This window comes from Melospiza georgiana, chromosome 16 (genome assembly GCF_028018845.1).
Source record: "Melospiza georgiana isolate bMelGeo1 chromosome 16, bMelGeo1.pri, whole genome shotgun sequence".
In the NCBI taxonomy this organism is placed as follows: domain Eukaryota; kingdom Metazoa; phylum Chordata; class Aves; order Passeriformes; family Passerellidae; genus Melospiza; species Melospiza georgiana.
The window spans coordinates 557,446-575,461 of NC_080445.1; the positions used below are offsets into that span (position 1 = coordinate 557,446).

At 52.8% G+C, this 18,016-nt stretch overlaps 1 protein-coding gene across 4 annotated transcripts in view; it reads right to left on the reverse strand.

Annotated features, from left to right (window-relative positions):
• USP31 (ubiquitin specific peptidase 31) overlaps positions 1–17,780 on the reverse strand; it is a 34,454-nt gene extending 16,674 nt beyond the window's left edge. For all 4 annotated transcript variants that reach the window (XR_009115301.1, XR_009115302.1, XR_009115300.1 and 1 more), the window contains exons 1-11: positions 17,199–17,780; positions 6,916–7,053; positions 6,361–6,449; positions 5,400–5,492; positions 4,169–4,304; positions 3,524–3,668; positions 2,598–2,781; positions 2,000–2,111; positions 1,716–1,810; positions 1,115–1,192; positions 795–924 (exon numbers count right to left, since the gene is read on the reverse strand). Coding sequence is in view for 1 of the 4 variants with exons in the window: in XM_058035364.1 (XP_057891347.1) it covers positions 795–924; positions 1,115–1,192; positions 1,716–1,810; positions 2,000–2,111; positions 2,598–2,781; positions 3,524–3,668; positions 4,169–4,304; positions 5,400–5,492; positions 6,361–6,449; positions 6,916–7,053; positions 17,199–17,780 (1,782 nt within the window). In the remaining 3 variants the exon portion in view is untranslated. The remainder of the gene's footprint in view (positions 1–794; positions 925–1,114; positions 1,193–1,715; positions 1,811–1,999; positions 2,112–2,597; positions 2,782–3,523; positions 3,669–4,168; positions 4,305–5,399; positions 5,493–6,360; positions 6,450–6,915; positions 7,054–17,198) is intronic.
• Between the last annotated feature and the right edge of the window lie 236 nt (positions 17,781–18,016).

The window sequence follows — 18,016 nt, forward strand, 5'->3', positions numbered from 1 at the left end:
ACCAGCAGTAGAAAAAAAAAGCAAGGATAAAAAAAGCAGAAAAAAATCAGAGCAGAAAGAAGAAAGGTGTACTTTGGATGCCCCTCTGACACCTCACTGCCCTCTGGGAACCCTCTCCTTCTTCTGTAGTCCCAACAGCCCAGAGTTACACACTGAAGACTCTTCTCCCTGTCCCCCAAGCCTCCCACCGAGCCCAGTGCTCAGAGAACTCAGCAGCCACAGAGATTTAACTCCTCCCCCACCTCTGAAAGAACCAACAAGAGAGAGAGGTTCCCAAACTATCACAGTTCAATCCTGGGTCCAAAGACTATCTCCAGATGAGCCCTTTGTGCAGCAGATTAGAGACCACCACAGGAATTGAGATGGCTCCCATGTGCCAGGCAGGGGCCAGGTCAGAGCCCTCTCCAGCCTGCCTGTGCACACCATCACTCCTGGCCCTCCAGGCTCACACAACGGGCAGAGCCAGAGCAGGGGAGCAGCCACCTTCCTGCAGAACTGAACCCATGAAGGCACACTGTCCTGACCCTTTATCATATTCACTGTATTTCACAGAGGAAATTGCCAAAGAGAGGACTAAGTCCTTGTATCAACATTTGGGAGGCAAAGAACCCAGCAGCAGGACCTCCCACAAGCTTCTCACTGCAGAGGAGCTCCGTTAGCAGCACAGATAACTAATCTTGTGTTACAAATCTATTCTCCTGTCACAAGGAATCGGTGTTTGCACAACAGAGCTGCCTGGAGTGAGGGAGTTCCTGCAGCATGTGAACAAGCCAGAGCACACAGTCTGTATCTACCTGTTCCTCTTTGGTGTACAGTTGGAAACACTGAGATAAAGTGCAGATCTGAGGTTGATGATGAAGCTCTCTCTGCTGGCGGACGCTTTCAGAGTCTGGAATATATTCCTCTTCTGTATTCACAAACAAGCTGCATCAGGGAGACACCACATTTACCAGCACATCCCCTTGCTCCCCAGGCTGCCCCTGCAGACAGGGGCTGGGCACAGGTGGAGTTTGAGTGGTCTCATGTTTGCTGAAGGATGCACAGTTCACACAAGCAAGCTGCAAGCAGCAATTGTGGGCTGAACACAGTTTAAGGTTTTTTACTTCATACTTACTAATCTTTAGTTTCTTTGTCCCATTCTACCACTAATTTCACATGAGCAGTTCCCCCCTGTCCGCATGACTTCAATGCCCTGCAGGGAGGAGCAGAAATAAGTCAGACCATCCTTCAATCCAAAGTCTACATTATCTTCTACAGGCATGTAATTTCTCTCTACAAGCCCTTCACCCTTCCTTCACTCCCACAGCTGAGGTTTGCAAAGGAGTAAAAGGAATTCACACAGCAAAACACAAGGCAAAGCTGGTAAATGCCTTCACCCAAGTATGCAAGTTCTGCAAGGCAACATACACCTGTTACAGATCAGGCATTTATCAACATTCCAAAGAACAACAGGCACAAGAAAAAAATTTTAAATAGTGAGAGTAATATTTTCATTCTGTTCTCCATTTCCAGGGAGGACAGACTCCAGATGGCATGACACACAACTGAGGTATTCTCACACAGCTTCCTGAGGATGCTCCCTCATTTGCCTGCTCCTCAGTGCGTTCCACACATCCCCACCAGGACTGCTCATTTCTGCATGGCAAACACCGAGCTCCCAGCTAACACAGCTCTCTGCACTGCTGGGAAGCACCCAGCACTGAGGGCCGGCTCACCTTTCCACTGTTGGGTGGCAGAGGGGTCGCTCCTCCTGAGGTAGCAAGTACGTTATGCCCACAACACTGACCACTCGCAAGCTGAATGGGCAAACCTGCGACAGGAGAACAGAGACACCTCAGTGCCTCCAACCCAACCTGCCCCTGGCTGACAAAGACTTCACCCTAGAACACATTTGACATGATAAAGCAAATGTACAAGGTCTCAAAGATGCCTGTGCCAATGAGCTGAGAAAGGGCTGAGCAATGGAACCTGTGCATGCAACAGCTCACATTTGTCTCACCTGCAAGCAGGCTGCAGGCCGCAGGAAATACTGCATCTTCTCCAGTATTTCCTTCTGCAGAATATCCCAAGCAATTGTTTTTTCCAAGTGCAACACAAAGGGCAAGCCAAACCTATGGAAAGGAGAAGCATTTGAGGAACAATTAAAAGGTTATCCTGTTCAGCAATCGGAACCCCAAACTGCATGGGAGAACTTCATGTGAAGTTTTGTGAAGCTTCAGAGGCTGAGGCAGTTCTCAGCCTCCAGCTGATACAAATGCCTTTGCCATGGTTGTTTCTCACTTCTCTCCTTCCCCCCACTTTCCCTCCAATTAAAAATTCCCACCCATAACAGCGTCTGGTCAAACATGCTGCTCTCAAACCAGACAAACATGGTGTATCCCCCCAACTGGGCTGCATTTGTTTCTTTGCAGTAATGCAATACTTGAAGTTCACCAAAATTAGAAATATTTTGCTGCACCATTAATGCTTTTTGATCAACAAGTTCTTTAGCACTTGATGCTGCTCCTTCACCTGAGCCTGTACTAGAGGACAATAAAATCCAGGTCAGTTTAGGAAGCAGCCAGAAAAGTAACTCCAGCCATGCTGCTGCCAGTCACCTTTTGCTCTGCTGTCCAGTGCACGCTCTGTTACACACCAGCAAGACAATCTTGTCATTTGCTGCTAGTTTAGGAGAGGACTGTTCCAGTTTTCCAGACTTCACCATTCCTTGAGAGTAAGCTATTGTTCGGGAGTGCTCAGTGCCACATTTCAAGTTATTCAGGTTATTGTTCACATGTATTCCTGAAAAATTAAGAGAAAGGAAACATTTCATTATGTCATTTGCCTTTGGTGCCCTGATGCCCCCCTCAAGAAGCCCTCCTTGGGCTACAGAGGAGCAGGTCAGTGTGGAATCAGGAGCATTTTCATCACTTGGACAAAGGCTTCAAAGAGCAACTTCCTTTCACAGTGTTTATCAGCAAGTGCTCCCCATCTGATTTTTCACAGCAGGTTGTACAAGCACTCCAGCTTTTACTGCCCGCAAGAAACACTGAAGAGCCAAGAACCCAACTTGCTACTTGCAATAATAAAATTTGCCTTTGATTACACTCCACCTGCCCAGGATACCATGATTCCCTTTCACTGAGGGGCCATGCAGAGGCTGAGGAGTTTGAGCTTGGAAAGAGAAAGTGTTTGTTCATTCCTGAGACTGTTTATTCATCACTAGCAATCTGATTTTAAATAACACAATTTCAGTGGCTTCATCTGGTCCCTAGCAGGCCTTTAAATTAAGCCTGACAAGAGATTTCCCATTAAGCCAGCCTGGCCTGCAGCATCAGCCCCGAGAAGAGGCAGAAAGGAGTGTACAGCACTGCTTGATAACCTCCCAGCTGACAACACTATTAAATCTTCCGGAATGAGCCTGGACAAAGTCAGAGCTGAAATCAATACACCAGAACATCAACAGCTTGTGGGACTCATTCTTTTCCCACACAAACCTCCCTCACCAGTCACCCGAGGTGGGCATTAAGAGTTATTGACTCACCTCTCTGACTGAGGATGCCCTCAGGCCTGAAGATCTCTGGGGTCTCAAAGGCAAAAATGCAGTCGCTCTCGTGGATGGTGTCCAAGTCGTCGGTGTCGCAGAAGGAGCGATGGAACCCATCGTAGTACATCTCTGTCAGCACGATCTGCAGGCACCACGAGCAAACCAGAGCCCATCAAACCACCCACACCAGCTCAGTGCCCCATCTCTCAGCTGCGATTTTCCTGCTAAGGGATGGCACTCCTCAACACACCCTGTCATCAGCCAGGAGCAAGGAACAGGGAGAAGGACAGCCACAAATCAGAAGCTGAGGTAAAAGCAACATATGGAGAGGTTTTGGTGGAATTCAACAGCTTTCCTGAAGCTCTTCCTACAGAGGAATTTGCTGTGGTTGCCTCCCTGCCAGCATGCACACCATGGGGTCAGGCAGGTCTGCACACTGCACTGAGTTCTATTCCAACATCACTAGGATCCAAACAGCCAACGCACAGGGAAGAGCATGATCCAGATTTCCACCACTACCTCGCTTCCCTATTCAAGCATGGGCAGCCAATTCCAATTCCTATACATCCAACGAGGGACCAAAGCCTCCCCTCTCCCTCCCATCGCAGGGAGGGCACCCAGGTGAGCAGCCCAGCCCCTTACCTGCTCCGTGGGTATCTTGGTTTCCGAGGACACGGCCTCGCGCAGCCTGGCCACGGTGCCGGAGATGGGCACGGCCACGCCGATGCGCATGCAGTGCGAGCACTTGCCCTGGTACACCACGGTGACGTAGAGAGGCCTGTGGAGAGCATGGCAGCACTGCCAGGCTGGGCTCAGCACCCCTGGGCACTGCCCGAGCAGCCTCAGCCCGGCCTGGGCACACCCAGGCTGCCCCCCAGGTACAGGGCCCTCCTGACTGTCCGGATCCACCCCACTGCAGCTGCACCCAGCCGCAGCCTGACAAGGGTGTTTGATTAGAGACTCCTTTCCTACTATATGGCCTGGTGTTACCTGCTCCCACAAGCAGAACATCTCAAAAGGGCCCACAAAGTTAAAACCAAAACTGTCTAGCAGAAGGCAATCAGGTTTCCAGCAGGGATCCAGTAAGGAAGCTGGGCACAGTCAGTATAAGACAGCACCCTGAAGTACTTGGAGAGCTGCTACTGGGAACAGGCTGCCTCGATCCTGCCTCCAACAGCAGCCAGCAGCACTACTGGGGAGAGAAGAGGGAGGGGACACCTTCCCTGGACAGCCCACTCAGCCTCCACCCAGTGGTGAAGCAGGGATTTCCAGAGCAAATGTGACAGCAATGTTTCATCTGCCCTATCATTGCTCTGTTCCACTGCTTCTGGAACCTACACAAGTTTTCTGGATGCAAACACCAGGTGAAGGAGTTTGTTTATACCACATGTACTTTTGCTGTGCATCCCTATCTTCACTTTGAATGTTTTATCTGGATTTTTTTCCTCCCCTGAAGTTTTTTCTTTATTTGCATCAGCTGTCTTCCAAAAAAGCAAAACATTTTGGAGGAAAGATTTTAACTTCAATTTTTGAAATTGGAGTGATCAGTGAGGCTGTTCTCAAAAACCAAAGTGTTTCATCCTTTTCCCTTTTTTAATTTTAAAATGCTATAAATCAAGGGAATAGCAAAATATTTTGGTTATGTGAAGCCAAGACTTTTTCTCCCAAAATTAATTCTATAGGAAGGATAGGCTTTTCAAGTAAAAGCCTCAATTTTCCATTTGACCTAAACAGCAAAACATTAATCTCCATACGGTCCTATCTATCTTTTTAACGACTTATCAGAAATGTTGTTGGCGTTGTCTCCTGCAGCAGCAGGTGAAGGAGCAGGACAGGCAGGGGAAAGAGCCGAGAGCTCGGGACAGCTCCGTACCGGGTGTGCGGCAGAGGGATCGGCAGCGAGATGCACAGGAAGGGGTCGAAGGTGTTGCTCTGCTTCTGGCAGTGAGGGCACGTCAGGGAGGACCTGGGACAACATGGATAACAGGGCACAGTACACCTCACTGGCAATGTATAAACCATCAAATTCCATATCCACCACAGGAAACCTGGAAGGGTTTGTCTTTGGGGAGAGGTGAAGCTACAGGACAGGGACAGAGACAGCCAGCACTGGGGTGCACACAGCCCTTACACAGGGAAAGCTCCAGACGAGACTCCATTCTCATTCTCCAGGATTCCATTCTCATTCAGAATCAATCTGCACCTGACAAAGGCTTTGTGTCTTAGACCAGGCTTAAGGTTTTACCTTTACAAAGGAAAAGTTGGCAAATACTGGGGAGGAAGCCCAGCAATTTAATTCTTACAGGAGTACAGGCACAAGTCATCAAGGAACACTGGTGATTCAGCTGTTCTCTTCCAATAGCTCTAAATTAGAAAGCTCACTTGTCAGAAAGAAGGGAAACTCAAGGGAAAGCCCTGAAAGGACAGTGATAACTTCACTCAGAATTCCCAAGTGCAGATGACAAGCACTCTGCACACACTGGGGATCCCTAACTCCCAGGCACCTCTAGATCCTGCCATGGGCTCTTCCCTCTGACAGTCAGGGTGAGCCCCAGAGCACTAGGCTTTCCTGAGCCTTTGCCCATGATGCACTGACTCACTCTCAGGATGCACAGGAACAGGCGTAGTGGGACATACTGCAGATTTACACAGAATATACCAGTTTTGAAGCAGTAAAGATCTCTCTTTCCTCTAGAGCAAAGTCTTAGTTCAGCAGGAATTCAGAAGCAGCTGTTAACAGAGTGACACCAGTCCCAACTGTACTGGGAGCCAGTGTCAGTTTAGAATCATACTGGGGTCACCCATACATTCAACAAATTTACAGAATACCATACCTGTACTGGGCTTGAAAGAGTTCCTGCACAAAAGTGCTACTGATGGGAAAGGCTGGGCCCTCAAGCAGCACATCATCCTCCAGCGGCGGCTAAAAGAGAGAACAAACCCTTGAGGCACACCCAGGTGTGGGGGGAGCACCAAGAGGGTGCCTCCAGAACCCCAGTCAGATTGTACTTTCCTTAGCCAAAATCACTGGGAAAATGCCACAAGCATTTTTAACTACCAAGCACCCTCTGCTCCAAGGGGTGGGCATGCAGGAAGGTGAGGTGGGCAGGGCACCCCAGGAAGGGCATGGGGCTCACACCTGACAGGGTCTGGCAGCCCCCAGTAAACCCTCCTGGCTATTGCAGAGCCACTCAAACACAACTGCCCCAGGGAGCGGGGATTACTGGAACAGCTGGTTACATTCCAGGGCAGAAACAAACATTATTTTAATGCAAGCTTTTGTTCCACTTGAACTACTGAAGCTGAGAAGCCAATGGGGAGAACTACTTTAACAGAAAAGCCTGGGTGCGAGTTAGCCTCCCACAGTGTCCCCCAGCAGCATCCCTTACCTTGAGTGGAGGCATGCCACCGGAATTCACCACATTGTTGAGATCCTCGTGGACTCTGTCGAGCAGCCAAAGCAGGAACTCCTGGGCATCGTGCTGGGCGTTGCCGCGGTACTGCATCGCGTTCTTGGACACGATGTTCTGTGGGGAGAAGAGACCCTGCAGCAACAGCCAATGCACAGCTGGGGCCACTCCAGCACACCTACCCTGCCTCACATAGCACCCGACACTGCTGCCCTAATGAAACCTTCTGTTTGCTCCAGCTGAAGCAAAACAACAAGTTAGTCTCCTAATGCCCACACACTCTGTCTTGCTGACTGCAGTTTTGGTGGGGTCACACTTTTCCCAAAACCTTGATGCAGGTGATCAATGCTAATCTAGGTCTACAGTTCCTGGACTCAGCCAGGACCAGGACATCTAAATCACAGATGCTTCTGCAGTCTGATCATCATCACGCAGGTAGAGCAAAATTACGTCCCATCAGCATTGTGTCAAGCACGGGAGTAGTACAGGCCATCATGGAATTTTTTCCACTGGGTACCAAGACTGAACTCCACTATGCATAACTCACTCATCCTAAACACTATCTTCTACTGCCATCCAGGCCAGGGAGGTGCAGCTCTCCCTGGACACAAGGAACCATGGCACCCCAGAGCCAATGCTCCCAATGCTGGAGCAGCACCTGTCCCATGCTGTGCTGCACCTACATCCTTGGCACACCTGTGTGAACAGAGAAAAACTGTTCACACAGGACTATGACTGACAGAGCAGGGTCCTCAGGAGGGGCAGTGGCAGGGCAGAGGCCAGGCAGCACCTGCAGGGCAGGAATGGGTGGGAAGGAGCCCAGGCCCAGCAGGCTGCACATGTGCCTCGTGCCAGAGCTCCTCCACTCCTCTAATCAGAGTTGGCAACAGATTCGAGAAATGAGGTTGGGCTGCTCGCTTTATCCCTCTGAAAATGGAGTCACCAGAGAGGGGGGTGGTGATGAAAGAGGCAGGAAAGGACTGGTAAACATACACCCTCTATGCTCTATAATCTGTCCACTGTCTCAAGGCTGCAAAATAATGGGAAACAGAAATAATCTGCTCTCATTACATATGTGCAGATCTTCTGACAGCAGATTTACTGCCCTTGCTGTGCAGGGACCAGCACTCTCCCACATAAAATATGTGCACACAGCTTGAACCATGGGAGTGGTCCCTGGCCAACACTCTGTGCCACACTGGTGTGATCCCAGCACCTCTGAAAAGGGGACATGGCGGGGTTCTCATACGGACTTCAGGATCCAGGCTAGTACTTGTTATTGCCTCTTCCCCAGAGGCACATCAGTCCAGTCCAGAGCCTCCCTGGCTTTTGCTGATGCGTGTCCCTGGTGATGCAGTGTGCCCAGAGAGCAGCCAGGCTGTACCAATCCCAAGCACAGTGAACAGGGATGCACAGCAGTGACGTGCCCTGCTCTGTATCTGTGCCACTGCTCGGCTCAGCAGCATCTCCATGATAATTGCTCTGCTTTCCTCAGCACTCCTGCAGCCTGAGTGGACTAAGGATAAAGAGCTGCCTGTGGAGACACATCACAAGATGTTGGAAGTGATTCAGGAAGCACTACAAAATATCAGATGCAACTTCCTCACGAGAGGCTCTGCTAAACAAACACTCCAGCATCAGCAGCGTGTTCCCAGCACCACTAACAGCTCCTGCCAGCGCTGCTACAAGTGGGTGTGTGGCTGTTGCTCTAGGGAATGCCCTGTGCCCTCCTCCCAGCCCCTGTCAGGGGCTACAAGAGGGTCCCTGACTGCTGAAACCCCTGTGGCTGCTGCTCCAGGGAATGTCCTGTGTGTGTGTGTGCCCTCCCAGCCCCTGTCAGGGGCTAAAAGAGGGTCTGTGACTGCTGAAACCCCTGTGGCTGCTGCTCCAGGGAATGTCCTGTGTGTGTGTGCCCCCTCCCAGCCCCTGTCAGAGGGTCCCTGACTGCTGAAACCCCTGTGGCTGCTGCTCCAGGGAATGCTGTGTGTGTGTGCCCTCCTAGCCCCTGTCAGTGGGTCTGTGACTGCTGAAACCCCTGTGGCTGCTGCTCCAGGGAATGCTGTGTGTGTGTGCCCCCTCCCAGCCCCTGTCGGTGGGACTGTGACTGCTGAAACCCCTGTGGCTGCTGCTCCAGGGAATGCTGTGTGTGTGTGTGTGTGCCCTCCCGCCCCTGTCAGTGGGTCTGTGACTGCTGAAACCCCTGTGGCTGCTGCTCCAGGGAATGTCCTGTGTGTGTGTGTCCCCTCCCAGCCCCTGTCAGGGGCTACAAGAGGGTCCCTGACTGCTGAAACCCCTGTGGCTGCTGCTCCAGGGAATGTCCTGTGTGTGTGTGTGTGTGCCCTCCTAGCCCCTGTCAGGGGCTACAAGAGGGTCCCTGACTGCTGAAACCCCTGTGGCTGCTGCTCCAGGGAATGTCCTGTGTGTGTGTGCCCTCCCAGCCCCTGTCGGTGGGTCTGTGACTGCTGAAACCCCTGTGGCTGCTGCTCCAGGGAATGCTGTGTGTGTGTGTCCCCTCCCAGCCCCTGTCAGGGGCTGTGGCAGCAACCCCAGACACGCAGGGTGTGGGGGGAACAATGGACACACAGAACAGTCAGTGCTGAGGGACGTGATTAAACCTGAGAGAGACAGAGGTGCCGACTCAAATTAACAACTTAACAACTGAGACAAATACCAGGAACTCCCATAGGGCAGGCCCCCAGCCTGATGGGTCAGCACCAAACACAGCCCCACACACCTCCCTGCTCCCTGGTGGGCTGAGGGCAGCAGGCAGAGCAGCATGGGGGTGCCCACAGCCCTCAGCAATAGGAAGGGCTGTACAGGAGCTGGGGATCCCCACAGCCCTGTGCTGTGGATGGGGCACTGCAGCCCCTCAGCAGCCAGACTGGCCATTCCTGAACAGCTCCAGGAACGTTTGACAAGGCAAAGCAGACAGATGAGCAAGAGCCTCAACACTGAGCACTGGCCAGCCAGCACCTCTCCATATTTACTTTCCAAGTCTGCCCTTGCAGCCCAGCAGAAGGTTTCTGGCTCTTGCCATAACCCTAAACTTTCACCCCTCTTTTGCTCATCACTTAAGACAACACCTAATTTTGCTGGTCCTGCAGTAATGCAACAGCAACTGTAACTGGATTCAGACACAGGGTTAGGATGCAAATGCTCTAAAAACACATGAAAACCACCACATTTACCAACCCCCAGGAGCCATTAATCCTCTGCCCCTAATCTGGTTCTCCTGTAAGCAGAGCTGGCACATCTGACCAGCTTCTGTCCAGCATTGCAGGGTGTTAAGAATGACTCTGGAACAATTCTGGTGTGGCTGGTTCAGCTGTGAGGCACCAGGAGTGGGCATGGACGCTGACACTGCCTCCCAACACCTTCCACAATGCACAGCACCTCCAGCCCTATCCTCAGCTCAGCCCTTGTGAGCCTCGTAGGTGGGTCGATCCTCCATTCCACCAGATGTGCATGCAGTGGGACACAGACACCCCGAGTGAAGTGGCTCCATCCAAAGAGATAAGGGGAAAAATCAAAATTTCCCATCAGTCCTACTTATGTACCCCTAATACAAGCACCCTACAACCTTATCAGTCCCTGCCTGTCCATGAAGCAGATCTATAGCAAAGACATTATCATTTTTACCAGGCCACTGAAAGTTTAATAATAATTCATCTACTGCTCCAAATAGATGCAATAAATAGATCAAAACAGAGCTGAACTACTGGCCTCTTCTTTGCTGCTATTATTGTTCCAGATCACAAAGACAATGAGAGGAAAAATGCCAGGCTGCTACTTTCCAGTGTGGCCCCGCTAGGAAGCAACTGTGGAAGCGTTTGCAGATACAAAGTCAGCTCAGCAGAGACCTGACCCAATGACACACATGAGCAGGAGAGAAAGGCCATTCTTTATCTTCTGTCCAACAGTGAGTTATGCTCAAGCACGGTATTTCTCTTGTTCAAGCCCACAACCACAGTTTGGTGTTTGAGTAAGTTCTACAGCAGACAACCAGTTACCTGAATTGTCCTCTCTGCTCACACACAGACAGCTCTTCCCCCTCTCTGGAGATGTTCTTTTCTGGGGAGACCAGCACCCAGCCAGCAGCGTGGTTCAGGCCCCGGGGTCAGGACGGGAGCTCCTTCATTCAGGGGCAGAGGAGATCCCTGTGGACTTGGCCTTAGCACAGGCATCACACAGGGAAAAGGGAGCTTTGATGACAGGAGGTCTGTCACAGCGGCCGGGCAGGACAAAGCTCTCCTCCCTGGCCTCTGGGCAGCCAGAGGCACCAGGCTCTGGAGGCAGCAGCCCGTGTCCCCACACAGTCCTGCCCTGTGCAAGGCAGAGGGGAGTAAGCACAGCCCTAATGAGAATAGTTCAGGAAGCAAAGCCATGAGGAGCACTACAGGGAGCAGCACAGCAGCACCAGAGGGATTCTCCACCACGTTCAACAAGCCCAGACAAGAAGCATCATCGCCCTGCCCCTGCCTAACACCTCTCATGCCAGCAGCTACTCTCACGCTCCCAGGCTGAAGCCTGTTAATCCTCATTAAGCACCTTCCTTCAGCCGTAGGGAGAGAGTGAAGCTTGCCCAGATGATGCTGTGCAGAGTGTGCACAGACACAGAGGCAGGATGTGTGCTGCACTGCCCAGCTGGCACACTCCTCTCCAGGCCCTTCCCAGGAGGGCAGCTCCCGCTGCCAGGAGGCACTGCCAGGAGCCAGCGCTGCCTGCCAGGGGAATTCACCTTACCAAGAGCAGAAATCCCACATTGCTCAGCAAGAACTTGTTCTCCTGCTACACTAGTAGAGCAACTGGTGGGATTGAAAAGAATAAGGGATTGAGGAGCAGGAGAATGCCACAAACGTGAAGCAGCCCGGTAAAGGACTATCAGTAAATGCTGGCACAGAGGGCAGACGGGAAGGCTGGGCTCAGAGCCCAAGGAGCTGCACACCTGCACCTCTCCTGCTCTCCCCAGGCTCTGCTGCAGGGCCCAAGCTGGACACAGATACTGAGATGGGGGGATCCCATCATTGCCACTCCGAGAAGCCTTCCCTTGCACATTATAACAAACACTCACTTCAGTGACACAGCCATATGCAAACAAGTTCATTAGCAGCGCTGTGCTGAAACGGCAGGGAGAATGGGCTCGCTCCAATGAAGTGTGGCCATGTGCAAAGCACAGGGCAGCACAGATCCAATTAAACTGCCTGGGAACACACATCCCCCTCACGGCTCCCGTGGGCTGCCAGGCACCACACAGTTCTCATACTTTCACCATGTGTCATTTTGCACAAGCAGCATGGAAATAAAACCTGGAAGCTCAGAAGACAAAAAACACATGTGGGCAATGATGTACATTCTCCCCCAGCCTCACAGAGGGTCCTGCCAACCCCCATGGGCACCTGGCAGTGGAGCAGGAATGCTGTTCCACACTGGAGTCTCTTCTGTCTCTTCTCTTGCCTCAGCCAAGCCTCTGCTCTGGAAAGGAGCACCCACAGCCCATTTCTGCTGCCCCTCTAGCAGAACCCCCTCAGCAAACCACATCCGACCTCTGGATTCTGCTGCTCAGCCTCGGCTCCCCAGCCTCATGCTGCACTCACTCCGATCAAAGTTTGAAGCACAACACAGAAATCCCCAGAAAGCATTTTGACTTCACAGGTAAGTCAGACAGCTGCCTTAAGGCAACCAGATCTGCTGCAGGAAACCCTTCCCAAGGGGTTTATGTGTGTAGAAAGAGAGTAAAGCAATTGTAAGGAAAAACAGGCAAGAAAATAAGCAAAACAAAACAAACCATACATGCAATAATGGACTTACATCTTATTGATAATGAACATTGAAAAAAAAAAGGTGTAAAGTGGCAGGACTGCCAGACCTTTGTGATCCCAGTGAAACACATTCCTGTGATGCCAAGAACCATCAGAAAAATGATGCAGAAAACTTGTAACTTGCTTTTTGTTTTAAGGAAAGTGTTTCAACTCCAACTCCCAGAGCAGCCCTAGGACAAATCTCCTCAGTTTGATGCCACCACTGGAAGCACCTGGACTGAACTGCAACAAGCACTTCAACATCCCACGTTACCTAACCCACTCAAAGCCTCTTTAGAGCAACACAGAAACTGAAGCACCAGGAACCACAGCCACGCTACCAGAAGGGAAGGGTGAAGGGTCTCACATTTATTCTTTCACGTCCCTTTCTTCCATCCCTCTGTGCAGAGGGAGGACAGTTTGCTCTCTGCAGAAATATCTTAGGAATAAGCAGTTGATCCTACCCAGAATAAAATAACTGATCCTGTGCTGGGCAGAGAGCAAGACAATTAAATACAATCCAGGAGATCACATCTGACACATCACTGGCCCCATTAGCAAGGCACAAGGGCTCTGGGGAGCAGAAGGGCCTGGGGCTGACAGCTCCGTGAGCAGGACCAAAGGCTCCTGACAGCCACACTGCCCCAGCAGCCCCAATGAGAGCTGCTCTCACTGCACCTTCAGCAGGAGGCAAAGATCTGACCATGTCAACACCTCCAGGAGCTCCTTCATCACTCACGAGTTAGTGATTAACTCCCAAACAAGTGCCCAACATATTGCTTGTCCCAAAGTGATATATTTGCACCAAATGCATTCCCGAAACACCTTGAAATGAGTTTCAAACAGCTACCTGGAAATCCCACACCAAACATAAGTTTAAAAATAAATTTAAAAAAAAAGGAAGCAGCACTTTTAACCTGGCACAATAATCCCTGCTCTACCAACAGGGATTCATTCTGGGTTCGGATCCAATTCTGACAATCCAACCCAGATGAGTTATGGTGACTGTGCTGTATTTGCTGAACATGCAGCAGGTCACAGCCAAGACCATCTTCTTGTAGGATGAGAAATGCAATCCCAGCTCTGGCGTGCAAAGGGTCTTGTTAAACATGGGCATGCTTCAGTGGCCAACTGCCCCGGAGCCTCAGAGAAAGTCTCAAGACAGTAAGAGCCTCATCATTCACAGAAGGCCCACACTCCACAGAAGGCAGAGGATTTGCATAAGAACATAATTTTCCAAGCCCAATTAGTTTAAATCACAATCCTTCTCACTGCCGACCCCCACCATCACCTCGGAGGGCTCCAACACAAAGGGCACTCTGTGCTGCCGGTCTGACACTGCCGGCAGCTCTGCAGGCAGCACGGGACAGCTCCCTGCACGAAAACAACCCCAAAACCCTGCTCATACAATAGATGTTTGTCACCATTGTCACCCCATCACAAAGGGGAAAGAGGAAGCACAAGCTGCAATATCGGCCCCTGTTATGAAAGCAGCAGCTTTGTTTGCGCAGGAAAACAAAACCCACGGAGCAATCGGAAGAGAAGGCTTGTTAAAGCAAACAGCAAAGGAGCCCAGCACCAGTGGGAAAGTCACCCTCAGCAGAGACACCCAGCCACTGCCATGGCGCTCTGCCACGGTGCTCCTGTTCTGTTCCCACCCGGGAACCAAACCCTTCTGCTCCACCTCTCAGTCCGGTCCTTGGGGACCTTTCCTACCACCTCAGCCTCCTTTCCCCTGCTCTGTCAGCAGCCCCAACCTCCCCTCTCTCTGCCAGACTCTCCCCTCAACAACCTGCAACTACAGATGAACCATTTATCACAATCCAGCTGTTCAAACTGCATTTTGCTTAGCTTCAGCAGCTGCATCATTCAGAGACCCATGACCTGGGTTATTTCCTGAAGACCAACTTAAAAAGAGAGAAAACACTACCAAGGAAAACCAGCTGAGGGTAAAAAGTATGCTAAAAACCAGCCCTTCAAAGGCCCTTGTCCACAAGGACTCCAAGACATGCTTCCTTGAAAATAATTTCCTCTCTTCCAAGATAGAAGCCTTCAGATATAAGAATGAGCAAAAAAATAAGTATCATCCTTTGTCCTAAAATACATTTAGTAGCTGCAGAGAAGTACTTAAGAATTAGCAAGTGCTTTTGCCCTGTTACATTTGGTGCCAAAAGAGGAAAAATAGCAAACAAAACAACACATGGATTTGAAAGCATGCTGAATAAAGAGCCTTTTGCCTATCAAATAAATATGACTGTCAGTGGCTATTACTGTTGGAGGGAAAGCCCAAAATTACTCTGCGAAAACACTTTACACCCTAAAAAACAATTACATCAAGGCAGGGATGTTCCACCCTCTAAGCAGAACAAGCTGGGGGATGTTTTCCTTGTTTTGGGGAGAAGCAGCAGTTTCCAGAATGAAAATACTGATCTTTGCCTTTCTCCAATCTGAGCGCATTGTTTACATTTGTAAATGATCTGTGCAAATCTGCTGTTGAGAAAAAGTTTAATGGTAGGTTCAGCAACTTAACTGTCTTTAGAAACATTAATTTCATATTAGAAGTAATTGACCTCTGTAAGGGAACAGCACTTGACACAATGACACAGTCCTGCAGCAGGACCCAGGCTGCTGGCACCGTGCAGTGCTGAACTGGATCGACTGGGACCAGATTCCTCCAGCAAGAGGCTTTTCAGAACCTCCAGGGACCTGGCAGGTATGGGATGGATGGGCTCCAGCTCCATCCCTAGCAGAACAGCGCTGCCTTACCGTCAGCAGCGCCTGCAAACAGCAAAGTTCTGCTCTCAGCACCCGCGGAACATGGCCCTAATTTAATCCCTGGCCATGATGGTCTTCCTCCTGCTGCCACTCGTGTCCCTGCTCCCACAGCCTGGCCTAGAAAGAGAGCTGCTCCCCCTTCTATCAGCTCCACTGCCAGAAGACAATCCTGCTTTCACCATTTTTCCTGCTATTACTCAGGAGAAATCCACAATTTGTCCTCCTGCCACACCACCTCAGGAGCAGTGACAGGTCAAGGTGAGTGCCCCGTGGTGCTGCCAAGACTGGACTCAGAGAGTGATCAGCTTTCCAAGTGCTCTCCCATAAAAACCTCTCCTGAAAAGACCAGAGCCACGCGTGGTCCTTGTGCCAGGCATCCTGAGAGAAGGCAAACAGCCAGGGTCTCCAGGGTTATTCCCTGCAGGACAGGTGGGTGCAGCTGCCTCAAGAGGCACAGGAGAAGCAAAGAGAAGAGAGGGAAGAGGTGCTGGCCATGCAAATGACTGAGGGTGCCAAAGGCCACTGCCACCTCAGAGAACCCTCTAGGACATCCCACCATCCAGCAGCGCCAAGGGAGAGCTGACTTTGGGACGCAGTCTCTACCTGCTGTGCACCCCAGCTGAACTGCACACAGAGGGCCCAAGACTGTGTCAATGTTCTCACTGCTTTCATGCATTTGAACATCTCCTCTGCAAGTCACCCTGCAAGAAAAATACCCCTACAAGTGGTAGAGACATTCCCCTGAGTGTCTCTAAGTTCATGGTGTGGAGGCTACCACCCACCCTCTGACTCTCTAACACAGCCTGAGTCTTCTGTGCCAGGAATAACACTTCTCCCTGTTCCAGGAGGCAAAGCAGGCCTAGGGCAGTTTTAAAACAGTTGTGCCTGATTTCATCCAAAGCCACAGCAGGGAGTTTTTACACCACAGCACAAGCACCAAGCCCTGTGCTCCAACAGCTCCTGGGGCAGGCGCAAGGCCCGGGCAGGACAGGGGCTGTTGGATGGAACCAACACTGCAGGACCAACCACCAGCGAGTCGGAGCAAGAGAGGACAAGCAGGTACTCCTGAAACACGCCCCCTAAATCAGCCCCAACTCACGAGTTCTTGGTTAGCAGACTTCAAGGCACACCTCTCAACAGCCTCCTTCCTTTCATACTCACAACTCACAAACAACAGTTAGTTGCAACTTCCCTGATAGTAGCACAGTAGAGGAATGAAACAGTAAAATGGGTATTTTCACCGATAAAAACCATCCAGAGCCATCAGCCAGCATCAAGCACCATGAGCAAAGAGCACGGCGGCAGCACCGGTCCCATCCCCACGGCGCTGCCGTGGGTGCCCAGCGCTGTCACCTGGGCAGGGTGCGCTGCCCGGGGAGGATGCTGGCAGCAGGAGCAGCACTCCAGGGCCATTGGCACACAGACAGCAGGGCCAGAGGGCTCTTCCCACGGCGCGGCTGCTCGGGCCGGCAGGATACCCTCCGCAGCTGGCGACCGGGGCAGCCTGCGGTGCCGGTGCGATGGTGACCCGTCGTGTCACGTTTGGACCTGTCGTGAGCCACGGCAGCACCGGCTGAGCCCCGAGCCCCGCCGCCTCCGCACCGCGGGCACCGGCCCTCCGGGGCTGCTCCCGGCGGCCTGGCCTGGCGCTCGCTCCTCCCGCCTCGACGGGACGAGGCCCCGGCTCACCTTGAAGTCGCGGCTGTGCTGCGGGGTGTACTCGAGCGTCCAGAGCGCCCGCACCAGCTGCGCCAGCTGCTCCGTGACCTCTCCGGGCGCGGGCGGCGGCCCGTCGGCGGGGGGCGGCCCGCCGCGGAACTGCTCCAGCGCCAGGAACTCGGCGAAGAGCTCGGTGTTGCTGAGGCACTGCAGGATGGCGTTCATGAAGCAGGTGTTGCCGTGGTTGCGCAGCCCCGCCACGCCGGGCACGGCCTCGGAGCCGCCGGCGGGGCGCGGCGGGGGCTCGGGGCTGCGCGGCGGGCCCGGCGGGAAGCAGCTGCCCAGGCCGCCCGTCGCCTGCGGCGGGGGCAGGCGCGGGGCGAGCGCGCCGCGGGTCTCGGGCTCGCTGCTGTAGTGCGAGAGCGTGGAGAGGGTCTTCAGCACGCGGCTCATGAACCCGCCGAGCGACCGCCCGGACGGCGCTGGGGCCGGGGCGGCGGTCGGGGCCGAGCCCGCGCCGCCGCCCGCCGCCCTCCCGCGGAAAAGCCGCTTGCTGAAGGAGCGCTTCTCCTTGGCGCTGCCGGCCGGCCCGGGGCCGCTCACCCGCGACATGGCGGCGCGGCGCAGCGCGCATCCCCGCCCGGCGCTCGGCCCGCCCGGCGCTCGGCCCGGAGCTCAGCCCGGCGGCCGCCGCATCCCGCCGGGCCGGGTCGGGCCGCGGCTCCGCCGCTTCACGGCGCCGCCATGCAGCGGGCGGGGCGGGGCGCGCCGCCGCGTGACCGCGCCGCCACCTTGGCGACGGGCAGACGCTGCCGCAGCGCCGCCATCTTCGGTGCTGGCGCGGGGCG